The sequence below is a fragment of the Lissotriton vulgaris genome, chromosome 1_1 (genome assembly GCF_964263255.1).
Source record: "Lissotriton vulgaris chromosome 1_1, aLisVul1.2, whole genome shotgun sequence".
Classification (NCBI taxonomy): domain Eukaryota; kingdom Metazoa; phylum Chordata; class Amphibia; order Caudata; family Salamandridae; genus Lissotriton; species Lissotriton vulgaris.
Genome location: NC_141685.1, coordinates 952,249,548 through 952,272,023, shown reverse-complemented (window position 1 = coordinate 952,272,023; position 22,476 = coordinate 952,249,548). Strand labels below are relative to the sequence as shown.

The window sequence follows — 22,476 nt, the reverse complement described above, 5'->3', positions numbered from 1 at the left end:
ACTGGATTTTGCTTTGGGAACCGAGACTGCAACTGGGAAGACTCCTGCTGCTCCGTATCTCATCCTCCTGCCAGTATTCTGCTATGTTGTGCCTGTGCTCCATACAGGTTCTTCCCACAGCCTGTGGACATCTAAGACACCTGAAGGAATTTCCCTTGGAGCGAAGGAGTCACTCCCCTGCATTTGCAGGCACCGCAACAAAGCCGACCGGTTTGCTGTTCCTGAGCTCCTACAGACTCCGAAAGGTTCAGCAACACAGGTGGTTGTTCTGCAACTCCCTTGAGGCCTGCACTGTCTTCACAGCAACTTTAAAGTCAGTATCCCTTATCGGAAATGCTGGAGCAGTACTGCGCATCGACTTGCTGTTGCCAAGGCTCCAAGAAGCTCCAGCCTCAAGCATCTGCTGCAGCTGAGATCCTCACCTGCACAGCATCCCTTGCACCATGGGCTTTCATCTTTTGGTGACTCCTGTGCCTCCGGCCTGTGTGTCCTCTTTAGGGTCTTCCTTAGCTCCAGTGGGCTCCCTTGCTTGCTCGGGGCCTGCTCGAACTTGTCTCACTTGGACCTTGCTGGTCCTGACAGTGCACCTTTTTCGATGACACTGCTGGTTGCGGTTGCCAAGACTTGTTAGTGCCTTTACCAGACACGTACCCCCTGACTCTTGACATCTGATTTGGGACAGCTCGTGAACAGCTCCTGGTCTTCTACAGCGTGGCCTGGTCTGCACAGCTGCGACTTCAAGGGCACGTCAACTCTCCTGCATCCCCAATATCGGTGGGCATTCGTCTTCCATGCCTCCTGTTCGCTTCTGAGTGGCGTAGACTCTGTTCCGTGGTTTGTAGGCACCTCTGAACTTGAATCTACCTTTGGGTTCCACTGGAATCTTCCATCTTCTTTGCTAGCTGCATCTTTTCTGAAGTCCTCCATTGTGGTCTACTGCGGTGTCTGACGTCGCTTCTTACCTATGCACCCGGCTTCCCTGGTGTAGGCATCCTGGTTCCTTGGGTATCCACGGGTGGGGTGACTCTACAACCTTCCATCTTCAATGGGGTGTCTTCAGGGTCTGCTGGGAAGGGTCGTTTTTCTTTAAAACTGCAACCGCGGCTTACCCTTTAATTGTGTTTAGCATGCGTTTGTGTTCCCACTCTGCACATGACCTCCGTTGGCTTCCTAGATACTCACCTTGGGTGGTTCCATGGGTCCCCAACACTTCTACGTCTTCTGGGTCCATTCTCGATTTAGGTTGTGGTTCGTATTCTACTATTTTAGTATGGAGACCACTGTGTATTTGTGCTACTTACGTGTTCTATTATCAAAGTATTGTGTGTATTGTGATTATATCTCCAGATAGGAGATACTGCAATCTGTTAGTGAGTGCTTAATATGTTTGAGGCATGTGAGCTGTAGATCACATGCTTTGCATACTCCTGCCATCTAATGTTGGGTCCGGATGTTTGCAAGTTGTTTTTCTTCGAAGGAGTCTTTTCAGTCAAGAGGTAAGGTGAGTCCTCCTTTCGGTGATAGTGCGCATGGACATCGTCTCCATAGTTAGATTTTTTTTCCGCCATCGGGTTCGCAAGTGTATTGCTGCGCTCCGCTTAAAAACCGTTTCTTCTGGTTACTCTCGGTGCGCAAGCCGCTCTACCCTCGTCGATATTGTTTTGAACACGTATCCCACTTCTCTGCATATCATATCCGTCGAGGAAAACCTCTATTGTGATCGAATATCTTCAGGAAGGCCGTCCGGCCTAACCACGTCCGTCCACTTTGCAGTCGATGGAATGGACTCCATTCAAATTCTGCCCTGGGTGCCACACCAAGTATCCCCGTACCAACTCGCACGAAGTGCTTGTCCCCGGAGCACAACGAGCAGGGTTGCGACGTGTGCAGATCATTACGATCGAAGAGAACGCTCCGTGATAGTCGGGCACAGCGTCGCGAAATGCAGAGTCAAAATGTCGAATACACGCTGGACTTCTTTGGCGAAGGATCCGAGCACGAATTTGACACACAAGGGACCGAGGAAGAACAAAAAGAACTTGCCTCCATTCCAGAATCTGTCTTGGAATTGGAAGAAGGCCTGCCACAAGGCAACGTCCCGTGAGTACAGAATGTCCCTTGACCCAAACTCCAACTCAGCCGAAACAAAAGGCTCCAGTCCCACCCCCACCTTCGGGCCGCAGTCGGCACTGACAAGATGTTTCTAACGCCCAGCCCTCCGGATCTGCACCAAAACAGGTCATTAAGCCTTCCGGCTCAGGATCTAGTCGAAACCTTCAGGCTTGAAGCCGGAAACTGCTTCTGAGCCGAAATCATTGACACCAAAAACAAACCCTTTTTTGGCACCGAAACGACACCCCAACACCCAAATCTGACCCAAAACAAAAGGGAACTTTATATAGATACAGGACATCTAGAGAAAGATTTCCTATTTGAAACTCTCAGTAGCACACAAAGGGCTAGCGAAACTCTACCTATGCTTAAAGGTATGAGACATGCCGATGATATCTATAAAGGTCCTGTGCGTGATTGCATTCTCACCCCCAGAATTGATTAAAAAATATAAGCCTGCTCCCTCAGATCCAGTCTAAGGACAGTTACCACTAGACTTCTTTGATCTCTAATGCCCGTAAACGGGCCAATTCACAGACTACAGGGGATGCTCCCCATCCAGACAAAGAACCAAAACTATTAGACGCTTTCGGTAAACGAGTAGCCGCCCAAGCAGCAAATTATTGGCGCATTGTCACCACAAAGGCCCTGCTAGCCAGATGTGATGGGGCACACTGGGATGAAATGAAGCAGTTGCTACAACTCCTCCCAGATGAGCACGAAGCAAAAGCCCATGATTTAGTCCAGGAAGGGAAGCTCATATCCAATTCATCTATTGGATGCGCTTTAGTAGCTGCAGACACCGCAGCTAGAGAGATCAACACTAGTGTGTTATTAAGGAGACTTATATTGTTGAGGATTACTGATTTCAAACCTGAAGAACAGTCTATTTGACAAGGAACATCTCTTCAGGCCTGGACTAGATAAGTCATTAGAAAAAAATGAAAAAAGACGCAGAAGGAGCCAGGTCTATGGGAGCTCTGCAGTCTCCTCTAATCGGGGTTCCTTTTGTTGCTCCTTTTACAGTGGAGGGTCGAAAACCATATCCTCAGACAATACTGCCGTCTCCTATAAAGGCAACAGTCAATCTTCCTCCACAAGGGGCTTCTTCAGAGAAGGATACAGAGGCAACATCAACAAAGGTCTAAGGCAAAGGTGCCACTCCACATAATTCCCCCTCCCCTAACAAGCTGTGACATGCCTACACTTCCCCCGTTCATTTAACACCTGTCAGGGAACGTCCTCTACAGCTCCTCCCCATTTGGCAATCTATCACCACGAACAAATGGGTGTTAGGAATTATCCAGCATAGTTATTGCCTGGAGCTTACCAACAATCCTCCAAATATTCCACCACATTTTCATAAAATGACGCCAGAAGCTTTACATCTACTTCAGCAAGAGGTCCAGTCTCTCCTATCCAAAGGAGCCATAGAACCTGTGCCTTTACAACATCAAGGGACAGGCGTGTGCTCCCTGTACTTTCTCATCCCCATAAAGGACGGCTCATTGAGACCTATTCTAGACGTCCGAGAACTAAACCTCTACATACTTTCACAGCATTTCCACATGGTGACACTTCAACAAGTGATTCCACTTCTACAGCAGAACGATTTTATGTGTACTCTAGACTTAAAAGACACATTTCCACATTCCAATTCATCCCGGTCATCGCAAATACCTCAGATTCATGATAGTGGGTCATTACCAATTCAAAGTACTACCATTTGAAGTCACCACTGCTCCCAGGGTATTTACCAAATGTCTGGCAGAAGTCTTAGCACATCTGAGAAGACAACACATCCATGTCTTCCCATACCTGGACGACTGGCTCATCAAAGCCAGCACTCACCAAATGTGTCTCCAACACACTCAAACTACTCTTCACCACTAGGTTTTATAGTGAATGCGTTGAAGTCTCATCTACAGCCTTCCAACACACAAACTTATCTGAGACACACAATAGACCCTCAGGAAGCTCTAGCCTCTCCCAATACAGCCAGGATTCACAATATTCAGTCCCTTCTCACTCAATTTCAGCTGAACCAATCATTACCAGCGAACGTATTATAATTGTTCCCCACGCAAGACTTCACATGCGTCCCCTTCAAGAATGCTTTGCAAGTCATTGAACCAGTCGTAGAGTCAGTTGACCGATCTAGTGTTGGTAGATGGCCGCACCCATCGCTCTCTGCAGTGGTCGAACCCACAAAATATATCCAAAGGGTGGCCCTTTCTCAACTCTGCACCGAAGACAGTGCTAACAGCAGATGCACTGCTCACTGGTTGGGGCGCTCTCCTACAAAGTCACACAATCCAAAGATTATAAAGTCTAAAGTACAAGAGCCTCCATATAGAGCTGCTAGCAGTGTTTCTAGCTCTCAAAGCCTTTAAGTTTAGGTTTAGGGATTTATAAAGCACATGCCTACCCAGAGGCATCCCAGTGCTGAACAGGGAGGAAAGATATCAAGCATGCAGCCTAAGGGAACAACCATGTTTTGAGTTTCTTTTTGAAACCCTGTTAATTTTTGATTAGTCTTAGTTCTGGATCCATACTGTTCCATATTTTGGAGACCAGGTGTGCAAAGGATCTTCCACCCCATCTTGATCTCTTGACTTTTGTTGCAGTCATCAGAAAGTTTGCTCCTGACCTAAGGTATCTACAAGGGGAATCGTGGGAGGTCAAAGTTTGCAGCATAGTGGGCCCTCTCCCGTGCATGGCTCTATGGGCCCGACAGAGGGCCTTGAATTTAAACCTAGCCTGAAATGGCAGCCAGTGTAGCTCCTTCAGGTAAGCCCTTACTGACTGGTACCTGGGAATCTTGAGAAGCAGTCTAGCCTCCGCATTCTACAACACCTGCAATCTATCTGTGACATATTTGGGGAAGCCAAGATCTAGTGAGTTGCCATAGTCAAGTCTCGACACTACCAGGGCTTGTACCACCGTCCTTCTTGATTTATCTGGGAGAAGACTCAAAATTTTCCAAATCATCCGAAGGATGCCCAAACATACTCCTGCCAATTTCTTTGCTTGCGTCTCCATGGTTAGGTTCTGGTCCAGCCACATCCCCAGATTTTCTATGGAGGTTTTCGGGGTAGGTGGGGGTCCCCAGTTTACTGGCCAATTGATGGTGCGTGGGCTTGAGTTGTGACCTAAGATCATAAGCTCAGTTTTGTCCCCATTGAGCTTGAGGCTGCAATTGACCATCCACGATCCTATTTTCTCCAAGCAGGGGGCTAGTTGCCGATGGTTGGAATCAAGGGAATCTGCCACTGAGACCACTAGTTGAGTATCATTCGCGTATGATACGACGGATAGTCCGAACTCATGTACTATATGAGCTAATCGGCTCAGATAAATGACAAAAAGGGTCAGACTCCGGGACGATCCCTGAGGTACTCCATACGGGGCCGCGAAAGTATCTTGACAAGATACCTACTTCCAAGCATTGGAAAGATCTATCACTTAGGACGAAGCCACCCATTGGTTGGCCGTGCCTCCAATCCCGAAGCCTTTAAGCCTGTGAATGAGAATCTCGTGGTCTACCGTGTTGAAGGCTGCACTTAGGTCTAGTAGCAAAATAGCTGCTGCTCTTCCCTGGTCAAGAATAGACTTACATTTTTCGGTTACTACGAGTAGGGTTGACTCCGTGCTGTGTACCGGGCGAAACCCCATTTGGGTCTGGTGCAGAATACCATTTTCTCCCAGAAATTACGAGATGGTGCTGTTCTTGTGTTTCTCTGCATTGTCACCTAATAGGCAAACCTGTCTTAGTCTGCACAGACATGACAGCTAAGTATTATATACAAAAACGGGGCAGTGGGGGGACACACTCTAGCTGTCACGCCTACCAAAAACATTTTGGAATTGGGCAATACATCACAAAATGTAAATCCTAGCAGAATATCTTCCAGGAGTAAACAATCAAATGCAGACCTCAGCAGACAGAGACAGAAAATCCACGAGTGGAAACTTCATCCCCAGATTCTTCTTCCCTACTTTCAGGAATGGGGATTTCCTCACATAGACCTGTTCACCACAGCTCAAAACGCAAAATGCTCAAGCTTTGCCTACAGGTTCCCACACCCGCTTTCCAAAAGCAATGCCCTATGGATGAACTGGTTAGGGATATTAGCCTACGCTTTACTGCCTCTCCCACCCATTCCGCTGGTAGTTCGGAAGCTCTGACTGATATCCCTCAAACTCATTCTCTGAGCTCCCACATGGGCATGTCAACCTTGGTTCACCACCCTGCTAGAGCTCTCAGTAGTTCCACACCAAAAGCTGCATCTCAATTCCAATCTCCTCCCTCAGAGCCATGGAGAAATCAGGCATCCAAATCCCAAGGAACTCAACCTATCGATTTGGCTACTGAAGTCAGAGAGTTTGGTTATTTACAATTACCACCAGACTGTTTGAATATCCTTAAGGAGGCTAGGCAACCTACTACTAGAGCTTGTTATGCAGCAAAGTGGAAACGATTTGTTATATACTGTAACAATAACAATATAAATGCCCTTGATGCTTCAGTGCAAAACATCATCTGCTATCTCTTACACTTGCAGCAATCTGGATTAGCCTACACATCCATTCGATTGCATTTAGCAGCAGTAGCTTATCTCTATTCAGAGTACCAGCGATTAAAGCCATTATGGAAGGACTAAAAAGAGTAATTGCCTCCAAGAGCTCCACCTGCACCAGGATGAAACTTGAACATAGTCCTAATGAGGCTAGTGGGTCCACCTTTTGAACCAATGCACAAGTGTCGACTACAAGTTCTCTCATGGAAGTTCGCTTTTCTTATTGCAATCACTTTCTTACGGAGAGTTGGTGAACTCCAGGCCCTAACCATACAAGGCCTTTCTTTCAACTTCACAAAGACAAAGTGGTTCTCCGATCCAATCCCACATTTCTTCCTAAAGTGTTTTTTTTCACATCAATCAGTTGAGTTACCAGTGTTCTTTCCTCAACCTGTTCTGTAGCAGAACGAGCTCTACACACACTAGATGTTAAAAGAGCTCTACGATATTATGTAGAAAGAACAAAAGATTTTCGTTAGACAAAACAGCACTTTGTTGCTTTTTCAACCACCAAACAAGGCAATCCCATTCTAAATCAGGCATTGCAAGATGGATCGTGAAATGTATCCAAACATGTTATGTGAAAGCGATAAGAACCTTGACCATACCTCCTAGAGCACAGTCCACCTGTAGAATAGGGGCTACTATGGCTTTCTTAGGGGATATTCCCCTAGCTGAAATCTGTGAGGCAGCAACATGGTCTACACTGCACACATGCACCAAACACTATTGTGTAGAAATGTGTTAGCGAGATAACAAGCTAATGTAGACCAGGCAGTACTTAAAACACTTTTTCAAACAACTGCAACAGCTATAGGTTAGTCACTGCTTTGAGAGTTTATTGCTGTATAGTCTAAACCAAGCATGGGATCTACAGCTCACATCAATCGAACGGATAATGTTACTTACCCAGTAAGCATCTGTTCTTGGCATGTATCGCTGTAGATTCACATTCGCCCACCCACCTCCCCTATAACTGTTGCAGTTTTCTTACTTTACATACATACGCATGGACATCACTCTTCTACCTTTACTAATTCCATTCTCACCCTCTGCCGGAAAACAATCTAACAATTGAGTCGATGCCCATGTGCACTATCACCGAAGGGAGGAGTCACCTTACCTCGTGACTGGAAAGACATCTTAGAAGAAAAACAACTTGCAAACATCTGGACCCAACACTAGATGGCAGTAGTATGCAAAGCATGTGAATCTACAGCTCTACATGCCAAGAACAGATGCTTACTGGGTAAATAACATTATCCTTTTTATAACTACACTGTGTGGTTCTTTTTCAGTGAACTTACACCATAAGATTAAGTACTGGTAAAATAAGCTGATGTGCACTCCTTCTGGACCAAGCCTGAAGGCTGCTCTCCACAGCTTCCCCTTAGAGAGCTTTCTATTGTCTAAGACCACTAAAATCACCATAAGAGTTCTTTGGATTAGTGCAGGGTTCTACACTTACATAGGTGAGCACCATATACTAAGCCAGCCTTCTACAGTTCTGGTCTGGAAAATATGGACCTCCTGGGAAAGCCAGTAGGTACTAGTGTTCTACTTTGTCGACAAACGTGGATGCATTCCACAGGATTCTCTGATTGTGTACAGGCCCCCTTCATAGATATGCCCTTTGAGTCCTTCCTTTTTGGTCGGAAAGCAGACTCTGCACTTAAAGAGCAGTAGAGCTACAGCACTCCTTGGAGCTGTCGACCTGTTCTAAACTGCTTCAATTAAAAAATGTTAAATGCTATATCAGAGGACTGGTGTACCGCCTTCCCAACTGATGCAGTAGGTATCCCAGTCCCTTCGCGGCTATGGATGTGGGTCTGGCAGGCACCGTGTAGACCAGCAGGGGCATCAGCCCTCCAATTACTCCTCCCATTCTACAACTGCTGAAGGTCTGTGAACCCATTCCAGAAGGGCTAAGGCTTTTACCACTGCGTTGACATACTGAGTGCCTGGTCTGGACACGTCCGTGCACATGTTCACGAAGCACTGCTGCCTTGATAACCAGGTCCAGCAAAAATGGCATTTCGCTTGCTAATTTCTGACAGACTTTTTGTCTGAATTAATTCCACAGACTGTACACCTGGACAGGTACAGTTTTGGTATATTTTCTAAGGAGAGGAATCTGAGGTTATAAGTGTCCATCAGAAGAACAAGTAACTTAACTTTGGCACTGACCTTCTGGCAAATACTCTAACCACCTCCAGGTTTTGTGGAACGGCATGTTTTTATTATCTAGAACGGACCAAAATTAGTATTCAGCCCACTGATTGCAACAATTGTTCCCACTCTTCTTCTGACGGCTCTGAAAGGGAAAGACCGAAACCGACGTGGTGGTACTTAAGTGTCTCTGCTCTCTCACTTCTGGAGCAGTGTGGAGTCAGCTCAGAACCGCACTGTGCCGCCACCTAGCAGCACACTGAAGCACTACCATTTAACAAAGTTTTCCAGATCCAGTCTGGCGCTGAGGGAGTATTCTAATTTGAGGAATCTGCAGTTACATATAGTATCTACCTGAAAAAACATTCCCAAATGTTATTAATTTGTTCACCACTACATCTTAAAACCATGGAATAAGTGGCTTTGGAGAATGAACTTTGAGTCTGAATGTTTTTGCTCATTTCAACTATTAACCTCCAAGCACATTTCAGTTGAGAAAATAACACGTTTGTGGTATAAGATAAGATTAGAACCTTATGTTCAGTAGCTGTCCAAAAGTGTTCTACACTTAAAGGAATTTCTTAAACCTTGACCTTAGTTTTCATATGTCTTCAGTCTGGAGGAGTGCAGGAACTCAGGCTTTACACTCTATTGCCTCATCCTAAACTGCTCTCTATTTCTTGACACAGAAAGGCACTGAATCTTTTATTTGCACCTACTACCTAGGTGGAGGAGAGAGGTTCGCATTAAGAAAGGCAGTCACCGTTGGGAGGGTGAAACCTGGTACTATTCCCCATGCGGGAAGCGCATGAAGCAGTTTCCAGAAGTAATCAAGGTAGGACAAGGATGACTCTGAAGCTTTACTGCTGTGTCTGTTGGCTGCAGGGGTGGGGCAATTCTATTTGAATGAGAAGCAGTCCTTTGGCAGAAGTGTTTTTTGAATGATTTATAATCTAAATATCCAAAGGTGGTGGCTGCTGAGGAAGACTTGTACAGAAATGTGATGCTCACTTTTCACTGTTCATTGGAGAATACAAGGAGCCGTTTTGTGAATCTATTGCTCTAGCTTCAATGGCCATGGTCTGTTTTCGGTGTCTCATATAGGGGTGTGATACTATTTGTATTTTCTATAAAGTAATGTGACAATCGTAATCGATACCGTTTTTGCACTATATCCTGCTCCTAGAACTATTGGTAATGTAGTACTCCCTTCTGCTGGTCCTGTGATTATTTCAGAGTCTGCCATACTCTGTGAAACCTGTTTAAGGCAGCACATGCAGCGCAAACATGATTGAGATTCTGTTGGGTGGAAATTCTTCTACATAGTTTTAAGTATAAGCTGTAATGCTTTGCCCTTGTATGTTTGTGGACAGCCATTTGTGTGTTCATAAGCATGCCAACAGGAGGTTCCCCTGTAACTAATGACTCAGTGTTAAACTAAAGGGTAAAGTGTAACGCTTACCTCGAAGGAGATACATAAGTGATTAAGCTTGTAACTTTAGCTTTTTTTTTTTTTTTTTTGTAAGACCTTTATTGCATCCAATACCATTACACAGCAATGAGCCTACAACCCGGGGGCCGGCTGCGAGAGTGCAAAGTTGCATTTAACATTAACGAAGTTACACAGCCCATCAGCCGACAACGACTGGTCCGGCGGCGTAGTAGTGGATATCTGCATCAATTAATAAACCATTGCGTACTCAAAGATTAATGTTGTCCTACTTTTGATTTTTCGTTATTAAACTGTCTGTATAACCTATAGGAGAACATTTCAAAATACATACCATTCTTAACACTTTAAACTAAAACTTTGGTAGTATTCACAGTGTTCCATATCAGGACTTTGACAATGTGTTGAGACAATCGTGTCAGGCGTTGCGTGAACTGATTACGTCCGGGGCAGTTTGACGGGCCGTCACCCCATCGTTTGTCAATCAATATCAGTACTACTCTCTTTCAGCTGTGCGATCATGTCAATCCTTCCCTCCCTCGTCATCTGAACTGGCTATGTCGTCTTCAGGCAGCGGGTCACAAAAGTCACCCCAATACCCATTCCAAGGCAACCACACTTTATTCCATTTACGTGGATTCGCCCTCGCCGCATATACTGCTCTTTCTATCAGCATTAACATGTCCATGTTCTTGCACCCTTGTGTTAAGGTAGGTGAATCTGCTGCCCCCCATTTTTGCGCTATATCTCTTTTAGCGACCATAATGCCTATCGTGGCCCACAGCTGCCCCTGTCGAGTGAGATCATTCGGGTCCCACACATTCAGCAGACATGTGCGGGGTTCTGGAGGTAAGGAAGCATCTAGTGTTTGGGAGATGGTGCTCATTATCCGTCTCCAGTAATCCATCACTATGGTGCAGTCCCAAATAGTGTGTAGGAAAGTTCCTTCCTCCCCGCACCCTCTGAGACAGTAGGGATGTGGCGCCCTGCGGAGCTTGTGTCGGGTGGTCCTGGTGTAATAGATCCGATGCAGTATTTTAAGCTGCACCAATCGGAACCTGGTCGAAATGCCCGTTTCTCTTGGGGATGCTAGAGCCGCATTCCAATCTGTCATCTAATTCTCCCAATGCGCCCACCCATTTCTCCCATAGTGTGCTCGTGGGGTCAGGTAGGTTGTTCAGCAGTTTGCGATAAGTAAGGGAGGTAGCACTGTGTAGCATAAAGTCAGTAAGCAGTCGGTCTTCCATCGGCGAGGATTCAGGGACGTCTGTGCCTACCGGTATCACTGTAAGTAGTGCATGTCGAATTTGCACATATCTATACGTTTCATTTGGGCCTAGGTCATATTGTTGCTGGAGCTGAGAGAAGGGGACCACAGTTCCCCCCCCGCCCATAGGTCACCCGCCGTTGAAATGCCGATGTTATCCCACTGCGTAAAGGCACTTGCTGCGTCTCAAATGTCCCAGTACCTTGGTGTCCCACAGCGGGGTCAGGCTAGTGATTCTACCACCCCATTTCAGCTTCGCCTGCACCTCGTGCCACAGCGCCACGGTGTGTTTCGTGGGTCCTTGAAGTTTCACCGCCAAGACCTTTGTGATAAAGAGTCGCCAATAAACTGTGTGTGCCTAGTTGCGCTCGGTCGGCCTGATATGCCGGATCGTCTTGGGGTATATGTAGCCATTGATTAATAATTTTTAATTGAGTTTCCCAATAATATATCTGCAAATTCGGCAACGCAATCACACCGTCATACCAGCTCCTGTTCAGCTTCGCGTGAGCGATCCTGGCAGGGAGGTTCCCCCATAACAGACCCGAGATCATGGTCGTTACTTGTTTAAAATAGCGCGGCAACACCAAATCAGGAGTGTTCTCCAGCGCATAAAGGAAGCGTGGCAACGCCATCATTTTAAATAGTCCTGCCCTCCCTATCCGCGTCAAAAGCAGAGCCCCCCAATGTTGTACATCGCGTCTCAGGCGGTCTAGCGGCGGCTTCAGATTCTTGTCGTCAAACTCAGACGAGTCTTGGGTGACATGTATTCCGAGGTATTTGAAGGAGGATCCCGCTATCACCAGCCGACAGTCAGAGGGCAGGGTCGGCGTTGGGCCATGCAACACATAAATGACGGATTTTGTCCAATTGATTGTGTAACCGGACGCCGTTCCAAGGCTATCGCATAGCATAACGAGTTCCGGTATACCACGTTCTGGTTCCATCAAATAGACCAGCATATCGTCTGCATAGAGGGAGACTCTGTCTTCCCAGCCCTCTCCCCAGTTAATCCCCTGTAGCAGCGGAGTAGTCCTTATTAAAGTCGCCAAAGGTTCCAGTACCAGGGCGAACAATAGGAGCGACAAAGGGCAGCCCTGGTGTGTCCCCCTGGCCAGCTGTATGGGGTGTGAAATATGACCGTTCGCCGTAACATGGACCAGTGGGTTGGAGTAGAGGAGTTGTATCTAGGATCTGAACTTGGGACCGAATCCCATGTGTTCGAGCACTGCAAAGAGATATTGCCATTCGACCATGTCGAACACCATCCTTTAGTCCAGGGACAGTATTACTGCCGACGCAGTCAGGTGTGGTGTGCGTGCCAGTACTCCATGAACCCGGCGAAGATTTAGTGCGGTACTCCTGTGCGGCATAAAGCCCGATTGATCCGAGTGGATCAATTGCGAGAGGTGGGGCATCAATCTATTAGCCAGTAGTTTCGCCAGAATCTTAACCTCTGCGTTTAAGAGGGAGATTGGGAGGTGCATTCTGTTGGTGGTTTGCCGGGCTTCGGGATTTCTACGATCGTCGCTGTTCGCTGATCTAGTGGGAGTTCAGCATGTTCCAGACTGTCCCTGTACATTGCCAGGAGCGGAGCGCTCGGCGTCTCTGACATCGCTTTGTACCATTCTATGGGAATCCCATTGGGGCCCAGTGCTTTGCCAGATTTTGCCGCATTGATGGCCAGTTGTATTTCGCCTGTCGTGAGTTCGGCTTCTAGGTCTTCCATCACTTCCGATGCAAGTGTTTGCGTCGGTATGGCGTTGAGGGCGCTCAGTGCCGCCTCCCTTGTCACCTCCACAGTTGGGGTATATATCTTGTGAAAGTAGTCTGCCAGCTCACTAACTATAGCAGCCGGGCGTGTGAGGAGCGTTCCGTCGGCAGCACACAGCTGCATTATGTTCTTATTGCCACCCCCTTTTCCATCCAGCCAGGCTAGCATTTTCCCTGCTTTGTCCCCCAAGTCGTAAATTCTGTGTGTAGTTGCTGCTATATTGGCTATGGTCTGTTTCATGTTCGTCATGTTGCCGTTGACATAAGTGTAACCCATGCAGTGTGGCCGGTGTTGGATTTGCCATGTGTGCAGTGTTTGCTGTGTGAAGAGCCAATTCTAGCTCTGTCATTTCTCGTCTTTGTGTACGTTTGTACCCTGCTATCGACGCGATGGCTTGCCCCTCAAAACTGTCTTGTACGCTTCCCATAATACCGAAGGAGACGATACCGTTGCCGTGTTTTCAGCGAAGTATCGGGTGGCTTTCCGCAGGTCTTTCCTTATTGTCTGGACCTTGAGGTATCCCGGGAAATCGGGTATACCCTTTTGCGGGTCTTTTCTTAGCAGGAGAGAGACAGTGTCATTGGGGAGTGGTCTGATATTCCCCTGGGTCGGATGTTTACATCGTCAATAGTGAGGAGCCCGGCACTTAATGTCAGGAAATAGTCGATGCGTGACAAGCTACTGTGCGTAGCGGAATAGTAGGTATAGTGTTGGGCGGTGGGGTGTAGGTGTCACCATACGTCCGTCAAACCCAGCGCTTCTAAGAATCCGCTGAATCGAGAAGGCCCTTGTGTCTGTGATCTGACAGGGAACCTATCTAGCCGATCATTGGCAACTGCGTTAAAATCCCCGCCTAGGATAAGATCTCCCTCCGGCAAGTATAGGAGGAATTTCCCTGGCGCTGGCAGCGCGACTGAGTGGAGTGCCAAGGGGATGTAAACCGAGACTATAGTGAGTGGTCTGCCTTCCCATTGCCCCTGAACGGCCGCAAAGCGGCCCTGGTCGTCTATTTTAGTTTGTCCTAGTATGAAGGGGGACGTTTTCCGTATTAAAATGCCAGTCCCCCTCGAGCCAGCTGTGAACTCTGAGTGTGCCGTCATGTGGTAGCCTTCACTATATAACGCCTTGCATGCTGCGCCCACCAGATGTGCCTCCTGCAGGAGGACTAGAGCCGGGCCAATGCGCTTTATATTTTGCATGACTAATCCCCTTTTGATTTTGTCGCCCAAGCCCCGCACATTCCTTGTCATTATCTATAGTGGTGAGACTTGCGTCTCCCGTTAACCTCCCACAGGAGTGCTATTCTGTGAGGCGTGCGCCATCCGTAAAGGGGTCATGTGTTAGAGAATGTGTTGAGCTTGGTGGCGCGTGCGGCCTACCCGCCAGAGACGTCGCCAGTGTGTCCTGCACATCGTGTCCTGCCAGAAAACAAAGAACCAACAATAGAAAAAACAATACCTCCCATCCCACCCTCCTCCCTGCCTCCCTGCATAACTGACCTTGAACTGCCCGCCCCCCCAACTTAGCAGAGTGCTCTTTCCCCTTAAAACCCATGTTACTTGCTTGCCGGGGTGAAGGTCCCGCAGAGTCTGTGACCCCTCTTGCCCTCCTCGGCCTGCCCTAGGCCAGTGTCCAGCCGCAGCACGATCTGTAATGTCTTAGGCCATAAAAATGCCGGCGATCGCCTTGTGTTTCTTGATCCCATCAGTGTTTTCCACCGTTTGCTGTCGCCCTCGGAGAGTGGTCAGGCGTGCCACGTCGCGATGTTTGGGAACCGGCGTGTTCCTCTTGATGCTGGTTTCGGAGATTCCTATTTGAGCGACGTGGCGCCTCGGCTGTCCTCCAGCCCTCCAGCCAGTCAAATGGTGCCTCCGGTGTATCAAAAAACCAAGTCTTGTTCTCAGCTACCACTCTCAATCGCGCTGGGAACAACATTGAATATGGAAGTTCCTGTGCTCTTAGTGCCTTCTTGACGTCCATGAAGTACTTCCGCCGGCGTGATACCTCGGCTGTGTAGTCCGGGTAAAAGGCGAGTGTAGAGTTTTGTACCTGGATTGGCGGAGATACTCTAGCCGCTTGAAGGATTGCGTCCCTGACCCTGAAGTTAAACAGTCTGGCCAGGACCGGCCTCAGGGCTGCTCCCGGTTTTGGCTTGCCACCAGGGACTCTGTGCGCTCTTTCCTCAGAGAAGAAGTGGGACAATCCCTTGGGTTGTAGTCTGGTCTTTGTCAGGTCTTCCACATAGAGATCCATCGCCGCTGTACCCTCTGATTCTGGAATTCCTAAATTTCTAACGTTATTCCTTCTGGAGCGCCTTTCCTGATCGTCCAGTTTTTCTTTGAGCAGCTTATTTTCGTGTTCAATGCGTAGCATCGCCGTCTGTAATTCTGAGACGTCCTCTACAAGCGATTTTGTGACTATTTCCACCTCCTTTATTCTTTGTCATCTTGTGGAAATCCGCTCGGAGCAGGGTGACGTCCGTAGATATTGTCCCCACCTTCTTATGTACTTGCGCCAGCGTCTTCATCACGTCTTCCAGTGTGATTTTCTTATTGCCATCTCCCTCTGGCATCTTCCCTGTGGGCGTCCTGGACTCAGTCACTGGTGGGTTGTGTTTATCGTAAGCGAACTTGTCCAGCCTCGCCTGGGCCGACTGTGACTTCGATCCTCTGCCCACCATGGCGTTTCTTCTGGCGGAGTTATGTCCTCTGCCGTGGGACGTGAATGAGTCGGACTAGGATCTGGCACCATCGGGTAAGTCCTCTGGGTGTGATCCTGTCTTAGACCGTCTAAGCGACCTTACCAAGGTGGTGCTCTGTTACTCCTCAAGAGAAGAGGTTTTGCATGTACTGGTGCTGAGGTGTGTAACCACCGCCGGATTTGTCTTGATGCAATGCTGAGGTGTTCGGTTGGCGCCACCGGTGCGCAATTCCCCCGGTTCCGCCGAGTATCATGGGATTAATGCTTAGTGTCCCATTGCCTGATGGCGCCGCAAGGACTGCATGTCACTCAGGAGCTATGTGGGTCCGGGCAGTACAGTTCTACGCACCAGGTCTGTGCTAGTAGTGTGACCTCGCAGAGTGTGCTACTTTGGTGTGAGTCTTACGACCTATGCAGTAATGACCCTGCCCAGGTGTACCTGTCGTCGTATGGTGTCGCTGAGAGGCACTCCTGCCGGCTCTTCCTTGCGCACCCCACGTATGATGTCCGCGTGTGAGGGGGGGAGGGGCCGGCCACAGGATCAGTTCCTGCTCCAGCGGGACGCCATGGCCTCCTTCAGTGTTGGTCTTCACGGTAAATTTGCGCACATATATGGCCAATCTTACTCAGCAGTGAAAACGCTCCCTCTCCCCTGTCGCTCCGCACTGAGGCTCTTGCAGACCGGGGCTTGGTTTTCTTCTCGTACGGGCCGTGGCGCGCACCGCAGCAGCTGTTGTGTCTGTTTAGGGGTTGAGTGCACCAGCAAGGCTTATAGAGGTCCCCTGGGAAGAAGTAGCATAGCGCGGTGGACTGCTGGCGGGTGCAGCGCTATTTGAAGTGGGGCTTCGTGATGAGCTGGACGCGATACCCTCTGATCTACGGCAGCGCTGCTGGGTGTTGAGTCTCGTGACGTCACTCGTGTGTCCTTGCCCCGGGTCCGTCGTGCAGGGGGTCCGGAGCGTTGCCCTGACTGTCCGCTAACTGTCCCGCATCCAGCAGCTCCGGGGGAGAAGAAGGAGCGTGCTTGTGGCACAGAGCGTGCCGATGGCAGGGCCAACTTCCTGCGTAATGCAGGCGCCTTGCCTCCACTTCCGCCCGGCCACCTGGTTCACTGTGGGCCGATGCTGCACTTCTCTTGTAGGCCGCTAACTGCCGATGCGGATTTCTCTGGTGTCCAGCCTAGGATTCGTGCGGGATGGACACCGATCGATGCCGCTTGGTCCTGGGCCGTATGGGCAGTCCTCAGAGAGTTTAAATATGGTCGGATAGTATGACAGATTGATGAGGGGGTCACTTAACCCACGGAGCTCTCGGCTCACGCAGCCATTCCGCTCGGCTCCTGGCCACCCCCCGTAACTATAGCTTTTAATGTAATTTGTGAATAGGGTTGCCAAGCCTATGGTAAAAAGACTCTTGACATAGAAATCAGTTGTAATAACTGAATAGCAATGTCAAACTTTGATGATCCAGTGGATGCAGAAAACTGACCAGCACAAGTGTGTCATCCTTTGTCATGCTTGCTTATGTTACAATAAATAACTTATAAAGCATGCCATTTATACGGGAGTCTCACGATGAAGCAGAACAATTAGCTAGCAAACAAAAGCCTTTTAAGATTCTCATGAAAGCCAAGTGAGAATGGGTCTGCCTTATACCCAGAGGCAGCTGGTTCCAGAATGTATGGACCAGACTCAAGAAAGCCGTATCTCCTTTAAGGATCTTCTTAAATATAGGAATTCTAAGCAGAAGGGCCGAAGACAATCCTAAAGAATCTCCTGGGAATGTAAAGGAATAAACTCAGTTTAGGAAAGCCAAGAGCTTGACTGTATAAGTGTTTATGAACACTAGAGGCAGATTTAAAAAGCACTCTATTGTGAATTAGAAGCCATTGTAGTTTAAATGAGGTGTGGCTTTAAAAAAATGGGGTACTTGTGGACTTTAATGTCCAGCTTGATTTTGAATCAGCTGTAGGCATCTGATTTAATATTTAGGAATGCCTAGATATTTAGAAGTACCCTAATAAGGGGTATTTCAGTCATCAACTCTAGCACTGATGGTGGCAGAAATCAACAATGGTCTAGCGTTTTCTGGTAGTAACATGAATTTAAGTTTCCCTAAAAAAGATACATGAGGAAACGTTTACCAAGATTAGTGATTCCAATTTTTATTTCCAGGCTCTTGACCTGCAACACAAGTTCAGGCCAGCAATCCAAAATGTCAGACCAGGGCAGTAGCATGCCATGGCGATAAATTATTAACCAACATGAGCGCCTCTGTTTTATCCATAGTGATCTTAAGCCCATTACGATTGATTCAACATTGTGTTTTGGAGACATGTTGGAAGTAAACTGAACGAGCCTTCGGTTCTGGAAGTTTTAAATGTATGTTGAATATGGTCTTCCTTTTATTCTTATGAAGAGCCACTCTAAATTAAATTATCTAATAAAGAACTGATGTAAATATGAAATGATAGAGAAGATAGAACCAACCCTAAGAGACACTGTCGGAACCCCTTTCAGAAGTAATGGGGCACGCATGGGCTATGGGGCCCAACCTTTGTGGTTTAAACCTTTTACTCCTATTGTCCTACGGCCTGATCTACCATAGATCCTTAGCTGGGCCAAGTACCCCTTTTTCACTTGACTCCTTCGGGGGACATTGTAGATACAGGTAAGTTAACAGGGCTCAAAACTCAAAGTGCACACAGTTCGAACTATAAATCAATGTCTAGTCAAATACTTACTTTTGTAAGAAAAATAAGTATTTTATTTCTAATACTACACATGCAAAGAAATTATGGCAATCATGAGCTATAACAATCCCTTTTGGGTTAGGGCACTAGTAATCGGGTACATCCCTCCTCAGCCTCCTTAGAACATGGTCAGGGTTATTCACCGTTCACTGGAGTTCCCCTTTGACTCAAAGTTTAGTCAAAAGTGACTTTGGTGCTCCAGCACCATTTGCAGTGAGTCCCCGAGGGCCCAGTTGCAGTTTTACCCTCTCCTCTCCAGCGGTATAAAACCATTCAGTGGTTCAGCAAGTGCCTTCTCCGCAGGCGCTCTCGAGTCCTGATCCTGTCTGGCGAAGTTGGACTGCTCGCTGTACACCCAGCTTGAACTGACTTTCTCCTTCAAGCAGCACTGCAGATTTGTTTTAGTGATAGGATCTGCTCCCACTTGGCAAACAAAAGGTAAGTCACTTGTTCGAGGCATGCATGGCTGCAGGTACACATGCTGTGCATACTCCTGCCTTCTAGTGTTGGATGGCTTTTGTTCAAAGAATTCTTCTCGAGTTAGGAGTTACTGTGTCTCCAACTGTTGCTTGCAATGCACTTGTTCATTGGCTCTATTGTTCGACATGTGCTCCCATGCTCCCCGTCAGTGCCTGCGCGGTGTTCTTTTCGGTCCTCATGGTTACTCTCCCTCTGTCGTCTTTTTTTTATCACGCTCACCGTTCTTCGTATTGTCAGCTTCTGCATTTTTCTAGGATTCTCTGCCCGACTCTGCCCCCAGTGGGGGCTCGCCTGTCTAGGCCTCTTTTCCCTTCCATTCGTTTTGCTCCCACCATTCAACACAGTTACTGTTTGGAACTCCACTCCATACAACTCAGCATACCACCCCGCAGACACTTCCTCTCCCCCAGAACACCAACGCCTGCTTTGGGAAGAGGTCCAAGCACTCCTTCTCAAAGATGCAGTAGAGCCTGTGCCACAACACCTACAGGGTCAGGGTTGTATTCCCTCTACTTTCTCTTTCTCAAAAAGAACAGATTCCTCAGGCCCATTTTGGACCTCAGGACTTTGAGAGACTACATCCTGTTAGAACACTTTCACATGGTCACTCTTCAGGATGTCATATCTCTGCAACAGCAAGGTGACTTCATGACTGTACTCTACCTCAAAGATGCCTACTTCCACATCCCGAATCATCTAGTGCATCAGTGCTATCTCCGGTTTGTGGTAAGTGGGCAACACTACCAGTTAAGTGCTGCCCTTCGGTGTCCCCACCGCACCTCGAGTTTTTACCAAATGTCTTGCAGCAATAGCTTTGCACCTGTGAAGACAGGGCATCCATGTTTTCCCAAACGTGGATGATTATGTAATAGAGCCAATCATCCTATGTAGTGCCATGCACACACCCAAGCCACAGTAGACCTCCTGCATTAACTGGGCATTACCATCAATGCTGTTAACTCACATCTCCAGCCCCTTCAAATTCAGCCCTATCTGAGAGCGAGCCGCAATGCATAGGTCGGCAAAACCTACCCAAGTCTGGCAGGAGTCCAGTCTGTCCATGCATTCCTATCTCTTTTTCAGCCAAATCGAGAGGTCACAATCCAGACCGACATTTGCCTCCAAGGCACGATGACCTCCTTCATTGCAATAGTACCTCACAGAAGACTACACATGCGACTGCTGCAGGCCTGCTTATTTCATCAGTTGTCTCAGTCAGAGGGTCATTGGGAAGATCTAGTGTTGATCAGCCGCTGCACCCATCGCTTTTCTGTAGTGGTGGAACACCAACACCCTGTTGCAGGGACGTCCCTTTCTTGTCCCAGTCCTGTAAATCACTGTTACAATGGACACATCTCTCAGTGGGTGGGAAGGTCCACTCCGGAACCAGACTGTCCAGGGTCAGTGGGATCCCAGTCACAGGGTTCTCAGCATAAACGGTCAGGAGTTGAGAAGCCCTCAGGGTCTTCCTTTTCCTCTAGGCATATCCGATGCAATTTCTCTCTGGGAAGGTAGCTTTCCTAGTAGCCATCACCTCACTAAGGCCTATTTGTGATCTTCAGTCCATAACCATGGAAGAACCCTTCTGTCAGGTTCTTACAGACAGTGGTCCTTCGCATCAACCCTAAATTTCCTCCGAAGGTTGTCACTTCTTACCACCCTTGTCAGTCTATAGAACTTCAGTTTTCCTTCCCCAATCTGACTGAGTTACAGAAAGTTCATACCTTAGATGAAAAATAAGCCTTAATGTGCTCTGTGTGAGAAAGTAAGAGAGCACAAATGATAGTAGGAATGCAGAACAAATCAAACACTCACCCCCAGTCAAGAGATCTGGGTTAAATCCATTGTTCTTTTGCTCACCATGCCATCCCAGTTTAGACCCGACCATATGCAATCAGTCTTGACCTTGTTACCCATGGGACAGTCCAGCCCGAACTGCCAGGCCAGGTCCTCCCTTGACCACAAACAAGCATCCTGGGACCGATTTCAGGGTTTAACTGCTTATCAGCCAGGCTAGCTTGAATTTAGTGGCAAAGTGAGCCCGGATCCCACTTCTGGGCATACCTGCCGCATTTAGGGCGATAAAGCAAAAGACACACAATGATGGTCGGAATGTGGAACAAATCAAAAGATTCACCCCCAGTGAACAGATCTGGGTTAAATCTATTGTTCCTTTGCTCACCATGCCACCCCAGTTTGGACCCAGCCACATGCAAATCAGTCTGGGGGACGAAAGCGCGATTTTTGATCCTCCAACTCCCTGGAGAAGGCGGCATCCTTGCGGTTCTTGGGGAATTCGTCAGATGCAGATCACAATGTCCTTGATCGGCTGAACACAGAGTAATCTTTCCGTCTGTGCAACAACCTGAACACTTGGCCACAGTGGTACTGACAGCCTTTCCTGGCATATGGGGTTGTTACTGTACTCATGGTCCGGACATAGACTCTTCCTGTGCCATCACCCTCACTATGGCGGCCTCTACTGGTGTATGGTGTTGCTGAGATCAATGGACACAAGTCTTATGCTACTAAGTTGGTGGAGTGGGTGGAGGGTCCCTTCAGCAAGATGAGATCCTGGTGCTTTTAGCATGGCGCTCCTTGCACACCTCAGATCACGCAGCACTCTCCTGGCATACGGGGGTTGTCTGACCATTCTTGCACATGAGCAACATCCCAATTGGTGCTAAGCCATTCTCTTCACACCTGGCTCAGGGAGTTCTCCCAGTAGGGCTCTCCACTGGAATGTTCTCCCTATTCCTCACAGAACACACTGGTCCCGGTAAGCAGGCTTGCTCTGGTGCTCCAGACTCCGCAGCAGGTGATATTTGTTTCCCAGGGTGATGTCCCCTCACCCTGCAGGGAGACGAGCATGCCTTGGCCTCCAGTCCTGATCACAGGCAGAAGCCTTGCAGAGCTTCCTCTCCTTGCACAGCACGTCTGGCTGCTTGGCAGATGACAAAGTTAGGGGTCTCAACCTCCCCTTCTTATAGTCCTTTTCCAGACACCAAATGTGATTTAGGGCCTGAATCTTTGAAGTTTTATGTTGAGGTTCTCCTTCTTTTGAAGTGTACATTTCTCCTTTTTTCTGTTTTTCCTTGAAAGGAAACTTTGAAGCTTTTTCTCCCACAACACAATTCATGGGAGTGACCAGAGTTCACACCTGGATGTTAGCCACAGTGATATGTGCATCAA

The 22,476-nt window shown here is 48.0% G+C and overlaps 1 protein-coding gene across 8 annotated transcripts in view; it reads left to right on the top strand.

The window, feature by feature from the left end:
* Window positions 1-22,476, top strand: part of BAZ2A (bromodomain adjacent to zinc finger domain 2A) — a 1,275,716-nt gene that overhangs the window by 278,057 nt on the left and 975,183 nt on the right. For all 8 annotated transcript variants that reach the window (XM_086959424.1, XM_086959462.1, XM_086959400.1 and 5 more), the window contains one exon: window positions 9,588-9,696. In XM_086959424.1, coding sequence (XP_086815550.1) covers window positions 9,588-9,696 — 109 coding nt within the window. The remainder of the gene's footprint in view (window positions 1-9,587; window positions 9,697-22,476) is intronic.